The sequence below is a fragment of the Colobus angolensis genome, unplaced genomic scaffold (genome assembly GCF_000951035.1).
Source record: "Colobus angolensis palliatus isolate OR3802 unplaced genomic scaffold, Cang.pa_1.0 Scaffold221, whole genome shotgun sequence".
Lineage (NCBI taxonomy): Eukaryota > Metazoa > Chordata > Mammalia > Primates > Cercopithecidae > Colobus > Colobus angolensis.
This window is the reverse complement of record NW_012115389.1, coordinates 4,980,536-4,987,586: the sequence shown is the minus strand read 5'-3', so window position 1 is coordinate 4,987,586 and position 7,051 is coordinate 4,980,536. Positions and strand designations below refer to the sequence as shown.

The 7,051-nt window shown below is 39.7% G+C and overlaps 1 protein-coding gene across 1 annotated transcript; it reads left to right on the top strand.

The window, feature by feature from the left end:
• Positions 1-904: 904 nt before the first annotated feature.
• LOC105513034 (importin subunit alpha-3-like) lies at positions 905-3,885 on the top strand. The gene is made up of 2 exons (XM_011943783.1): positions 905-936; positions 1,017-3,885. The coding sequence occupies exons 1-2, from the start codon at positions 905-907 to the stop codon at positions 2,566-2,568; spliced, it is 1,584 nt and encodes a 527-aa protein (XP_011799173.1). The 3' UTR covers positions 2,569-3,885.
• The last annotated feature ends 3,166 nt before the right edge of the window (positions 3,886-7,051 follow it).

Here is a 7,051-nt window from a genome sequence, read left to right as displayed (position 1 = left end):
TCTTCAGAGAAGCATCTGCAGCAGTCCATTGTTGGTGCTGAGGCTGTACTTGCCATGTGAGTGAATAAATGAGAGGCAGTGATTGATGCAGGGGCCTCTTTCTTGTTCATTTGTTCACTACACTTTAGATGGTAACTTAGGACATGGTGGGACCAGTGTTTTCTGGGCACAATAACTCAGAATATATTGTGAAGACAAGAAGTAGAAAGAAATGTTAGGTGGAAGAATATAAATTTTCAAGAATATGAATTCCCAACTGGGAAGAGTGAGAAGAAAAAATCAGCAAAGGGGCAAGGTTGGCTTGATTGTAGCTAACATGGTGGAGAAACGCAGCTTTCTGTGATAGAGGACCTGAGCTGTCAGATTCCTCTGCAATGCAGAGACCACCCCCACAACCTGCACTGTGTCCTCCTCTCTCCCGAGGCAGAATGCAGCTCTTGTGCCTTCAGTGCCAAGGAAGCCACAGTCCCAGGCCAGAAAAAGGGCTGAGGTGGACAGTGGGAAAGGAGGGGGTGGGTGCAGAAGGGGACGCCTGGCAGCAGTGACTTCCTGAGGGTAAAGAAAAAATGTCACTTGAGTATGGGAAAAAAAGAAGGATATAAAGAACAAGGTGGAGATCGAGGCTGCCTCCCCCTCTCAGCCGGCAGCACATTCTGCCGCCGTTCCCGCCCCCCGGCCCCACAGTTGTCTTTGCCGGAGCTGCAGTCGCGCTGGGGTTAGGGCGGGGGAGCGGGCGGGGAGAGGAGAACGCCGCGGCGGAGGCAGGTGAGAAGAGGAAGGAAGCGGCGGCGCCGCGAGCACAGCAGCTCAGGCGGCGGCCCGGTTCCTGGGAGTGTCGGTGCGGCGCGGTGGTTGGGGCGGATCCCGCGGGGCCCGGGCGGCGGAAGGAGTCACCGGCCCGGCCATGGCGGACAAGGAGAAACTGGACAATCAACGGCTCGAGAATTTCTTTTTTTATTTTAATTTTATTTTATTATTATACTTTAAGTTCTAGGGTACATGTGCATAACGTGCAGGTTTGAGAATTTCAAGAACAAAGGCCGCGACTTGGAGACTATGAGAAGACAACGAAATGAAGTTGTAATTGAATTAAGGAAGAATAAAAGAGATGAACATCTCTTAAAGAGAAGGAATGTACCACATGAAGATATCTGTGAAGACTCTGATATAGATGGTGATTATAGAGTGCAAAATACCTCTCTAGAAGCTATTGTTCAAAATGCTTCGAGTGATAACCAAGGAATTCAGTTAAGTGCAGTTCAAGCTGCTAGGAAGCTTTTGTCCAGTGATCGAAATCCACCAATTGATGACTTACTAAAATCTGGAATATTGCCCATTTTAGACCATTGTCTGGAAAGAGATGACGATCCTTCTTTGCAGTTTGAAGCTGCATGGGCTTTGACAAACATTGCATCTGGAACTTCTGAACAAACTCAAGCGGTAGTTCAGTCCAATGCTGTGCCACTTTTCCTGAGGCTTCTCCATTCACCCCATCAGAATGTCTGTGAGCAAGCAGTGTGGGCATTGGGAAACATCATAGGTGATGGGCCCCAGTGTAGAGACTATGTCATAAGTCTTGGAGTTGTGAAACCTTTACTTTCCTTCATAAGTCCATCTATTCCTATAACATTCTTAAGAAATGTTACTTGGGTTATGGTCAACTTATGTCACCACAAAGACCCACCACCACCAATGGAAACCATTCAGGAGATTCTTCCAGCCCTTTGTGTTTTAAAGCCCTTTGTGTTTTACGTTTGTGTTCATCACACAGACGTAAATATATTGGTAGATACAGTCTGGGCCCTCTCTTACCTTACTGATGCTGGCAATGAACAAATACAGATGGTAATAGACTCTGGAATAGTTCCTCATTTGGTTCCTCTGCTCAGCCACCAGGAAGTTAAAGTTCAGACTGCTGCACTTAGAGCTGTGGGCAACATTGTTACTGGAACTGATGAGCAAACACAAGTAGTTTTGAACTGTGATGCTCTTTCACACTTCCCAGCACTCCTGACACATCCCAAAGAGAAAATTAATAAAGAAGCAGTGTGGTTCCTCTCCAACATCACTGCAGGAAATCAGCAGCAGGTACAGGCAGTAATTGATGCCAATCTTGTACCAATGATAATACACCTTTTGGATAAGGGGGATTTGGGCACTCAAAAAGAAGCTGCTTGGGCCATAAGTAACTTAACAATTAGTGGAAGGAAAGATCAAGTGGCTTACCTTATCCAGCAAAATGTTATCCCACCTTTTTGCAACTTGCTGACTGTAAAAGATGCACAAGTTGTGCAAGTAGTATTCGACGGACTAAGTAATATATTAAAAATGGCTGAAGATGAGGCAGAAACCATAGGTAATCTTATAGAAGAATGTGGAGGACTGGAGAAAATTGAACAACTTCAAAATCATGAAAATGAAGACATCTACAAATTGGCCTATGAGATCATTGATCAGTTCTTCTCTTCAGATGATATTGATGAAGACCCTAGCCTTGTTCCGGAGGCAATTCAAGGTGGAACATTTGGTTTCAATTCATCTGCCAATGTACCAACAGAAGGGTTCTAGTTTTAGAAAGATGTTGTGGAAGTTAGGTACAATGCAGCACTGAGATACACACACACACACACACACACACACACACACACACACATATAAAAAGGTTTGATCCATCAAGTTTGGCTCATGGGATCTGCTGCTGCATTAAATTGGGAAAGAAAATGTGAAGATTTCATTTGGAATCACAGAAAATGCCCAAATGAGGTCAAGATGGCGAGGGGGTGCGAGTGAGAATGAGTGGCAAAATGTAATGAAAACTTTACGTGAACGCTTATTTAGGTTGTTCAAAGTAAAAAGGGCTACAGGTCACAGATCGTCAGTGCCTGAGAAAGAACATTGACTTACTCTATATCAATTGAGGGGAAAGTGCAGTACTGTCATCTTCAAGCCTTGTAAACATAAAAGAGAATAGGCTGCCCATATAAGTCAAAGGAAAATGAGCCCAGGCGTTGCTATGAAGCAGTGTGTGAATGGACAATGTTGAATGAATGTCTGGCTCAGTGATGGAGAGCCAGGTTCATCTTTGAAATCTAGGGCTCTTCACTCATGAAGCAGGCTCCTAGTCCTGGAGTGACTGTGTACGAGAGCATGGTTGTGGTGTTGTATGTGAACGCATGCAAGCTTGATTCACCTTCAGGGGGCTGATAACAAACCTAGTAAATCATCAAAATGAGATCATAAGTGTTAATGTACACTGGACATGAAAACAAAGACTGGTTTAGCAGCAGACATTGTTTTACTCTGCAGCCTGTGTTTTCTATTTCCCCCTTTCCCACCTCCTTCCCCCCACCCCACTCTTTTTTTTTCCTTTTTTTTTTTTTTAGTCTTTATTTACTTTACCTAGTATGCCTTTTTTTTAGTTGCTTCTCAAGTCAGAAAACTTTTCAGGAAGGTTTCCCTGTGCATTTGCACCAGATGAATGTTTGATGCTACGAAAAGCTTTCCATATCATCAAAACTAATTTGTGTAGATTTTTGCATGAAAAAAATAATAAATTCCCCTCAAAATAGACTGTGTTGCAGTACACAAGTTGCCATAATAGTATAAAACAGTAAAATGTGCTTAAAAGGCCATCCTTTTCATTTTCAGAGATAACATAAAGATCTTTGCATGAGGTAAATCTAGAGCATAGTTCATTTTTAGATTTTGTTGAGTCCTGTAAAGAAGAAGAAGAAAAAAGTTTCAGTTGTGGTAGAATACCGTGCTGTGTTTAAATGTTACTTGTTTTCAAACCTTGTTTTCTATGAAAATGGTATGGAAACTTCTAAAATGGAATTTGGTGCATATGTACTGCTGAATAAAGACCAATGAAGAGGTTTGAGTAGATGTACAAATCAAGTAACGGTTTGAACACCTTTAATAATATGCCTAATCTGTTCAATTGTTTTAGAATCTTTTTATCTTAGATGTAGGCAGCCATGAACAATCTATTTTGAGCCACTTTAGGGAGAAAACTTTGTATTTTTAAAACTTGCATAAAAGTTATGCAAGTGGTTTTTATAAATTGGAATAATACCTCAGTTTTGAGGTTATGCACACTAAATTAAATGTGACATAAATTAATTTGTACAAAAAGAACTCTTTAAAAGGTGGCTAATTGTAGGAAATCCTGTGCCTTCCCCTTTGAGCACAAGTGTTGCATGAACAACAGTTTGCTATAAGAAACACACCAGATTAGCCACCATTAGCATCTATATCTACTTTGTGTTTAAAAATCAACTGGTAATTCTGAAACACTGTAGAATGGATAAAAATTATTTTGTGATCATAACTCTTTGTTGAACTAGAGTATTTTTGCAGTATTCCTTGTCATCAGAAACATGGTTAAAGTTTAAAACTAGAAGCAGCAGAAAACTAGCTTGTAAAATTTATCCAAGTAGAGTGCAGGCTAGGCTGTCTTGGGGAAGTAAACATTAAAACTTAAAGCGAAAAAAAAAAAAAAAAGAACAAGGTGGAAATAATCTGAAATTCCATTATGCACAGCTTAATGTTAGGGTTTAAGTACAATCGTATGTAATTTTTATAAAATTGTGATCATATACCTTAGAATTATTTTAAATGACTTAAAATCATTTTAAATATTTAAATTATTTTAAATCATTTTAAATGAGAATTTATTTTTTAGAGCAGGGTTAGAGTTCATAGTGCAGAGTTCTCTCTTGCCCCTGTCAGTTAAACCCACTTTTTTTGGGCCTCATGTCATTTTTAAAATTTATTCATTTTTATTTATTTTATTATTCTTGGATACATGTGTAGAACGTGCAGGTTTGTTACATAGGTATACATGTGCCATGGTGGTTTGCTGCACCTATCAACCTGTCATCTAGGTTTTAAGCCCCACGTGCATTAGGTATTTGTCCTAATGCTCTCCCTCATCTTACCCCATACTCACCCCCCGACAGGCCCCAGTGTGTGATTTTCTCCTCCCTGTGCCCATGTGTTCTCACTGGTCAACTCTCACTTATGAGTGATAACATTCAGTGTTTGGTTTTCTGTTCCTGTGTTAGTTTGCTGAGAATGATGGTTTCAAGCTTCATCCATGTCCCTGCATAGGACATGAACTCATTCTTTTTATGGCTGCGTAGTATTTCATGGTGAATATGTGCCACATTTTCTTTATCCAGTCTATCATTGATGGATATTTGTGTTGGTTCCAAGTCTTTGCTATTGTAAATAGTGCTGCAATAAATATACGTGTTCATGTGTCTTTATAATAGAATGATTTATAATCCTTTGTGTGTATACCCAGTAATGAAATTGCTGGGTGAAATGGTATGACTGGTTCTAGATCCTTGAGAAATCGCCACACTGTTTTCCACAATGGTTGAACTAATTTACACTCCCACCCACAATGTAAAAGCGTTCCTATTTCTCCACATCCTCATCAGAATATTTATTCATTTTTAATTTCAATTTTCATTATAGATTAAGGAGTACACATGCAGATTTGTTACGTGGGTCAATTGTGGGAGGCTGCAGCTTGGGGTCTCAATGATCCTGGACAGTGAGCATTGTAACCAGTGGTTGGTTCTCCAGGCCATGTGCCCCTCCTCACTCCCCTGTCTAGTGATCTCCAGTGTTTGTGGTTGCCATCTTTACATTTTGTGTATTCAATATTTAGCTCCCACTTATAAACAGGAACCTGCGGTATGCAGTTGCCTGCTCTTGTGTTAGGTCATCTAGGATAATGGTCTCCAGCTCCATCCATGTTACTGAAAAGGATGTGATTTTGTTGTCTTTCGTGGCTGCATAGATTTCCATAACACATACGTACCACGTTTTCTTCACTACATTTACTGTTGCTGGGCAATTAGATTGATTCCGTGTCCTTGCTAGTGAGAATAGCACTGCAATGAACAATATGGGTCTATTTGATTGAATAGATTATTTTATTTAGGTATATCCCCAGCAGTGGAACTGCAGGGTCACATAGTTCTACTTTAAGTTCTTTGAGAAATCCCCGAACTGCTTTCCATAGTGGCTGAAAGAGTTTGCTTTCCCAGCAACCATGACCTAAGTGTTTCCTTTTCTCCTCAGCTTCACAAACATCTGTGGTTTTCTGACTTTTTAAGAATTGGCATTTTGACTGGTATGAGATGGTAGTTCACTGTGGTTTTGATCTGCATTTCTCTGGTAATAACTCAGATTGAGCTTTTTTTCACATTGTCAGTCACTTGTAGGTCTTCTTTTGAAAAGTGTCTGTTCACGTTTTTTTTTCTTATTTTTTAATTGGATTTTTGTCCTTGCTTGTTGAATTGTTTGAGTTGCTTGTAGATTCTGCATATTAGATGTTTGTCAGATACATACTTTGCAGATATATCTCCCATTTTATAGGCTGTTCACTGTGTTGCTAGTTTCTTTTGCTGTGCAGAAGCTCAGCACAGCAAAAGTTTAATGAGGATCCATTTGTCAATTTTTTGTTTTGGTTACAGTTGGTTTTGATGTCTTCATCATGAAATTTTTGCCAGGCGCTATGTCCAGAATTGTATTTCCTAGGTTATCTTCCAGGATTATCATAGTTTTAGTACTTACATTTAAATCTTTAATTCACATCAAATTATTTTACATATATAGTGAAAGGCAAGGGTTCAGTTTCTTTCTTCTGCACATGGCTAGCCAGTTATTTCAGCATCATTTGTTCAACAAAGAGTCTTTCCCCATTGCTTATTTTTATTGATTTTGTTGAAGGTTAGATGGCTGTAGGTGTGAAGGTTTCTCTCTGAGCTCTCAGTTCTGTTCCACTGATCTAAGTGTCTATTTTTGTACCAGTACCATGCTGTTTTGATTACTGTAGCCTTATATTATAGTTTGAAATCGGTCAATGTAATGCTTCTGGCTTTGTTCTTTTTGCTTATGGTTGTTTTGGCTATTTGAGCTCTGTTTAAATTCCAAATAATTTTTAGATTAGATTTTTCTAATTCTGTGAAAAATGACATTGGTATTTTGATAGGGATAGCATTGAATCTATAAGTTGCTTTTGGAAGTATGGCCA

Coding starts and splice junctions, on each gene's coding strand:
- LOC105513034 (XM_011943783.1), top strand. CDS start 905: ATGGCGGACAAGGAGAAACTGGACAATCAACG. Junction 937..1,016: donor GAGAAACTGGACAATCAACG/GCTCGAGAATTT, acceptor CATAACGTGCAG/GTTTGAGAATTTCAAGAACA.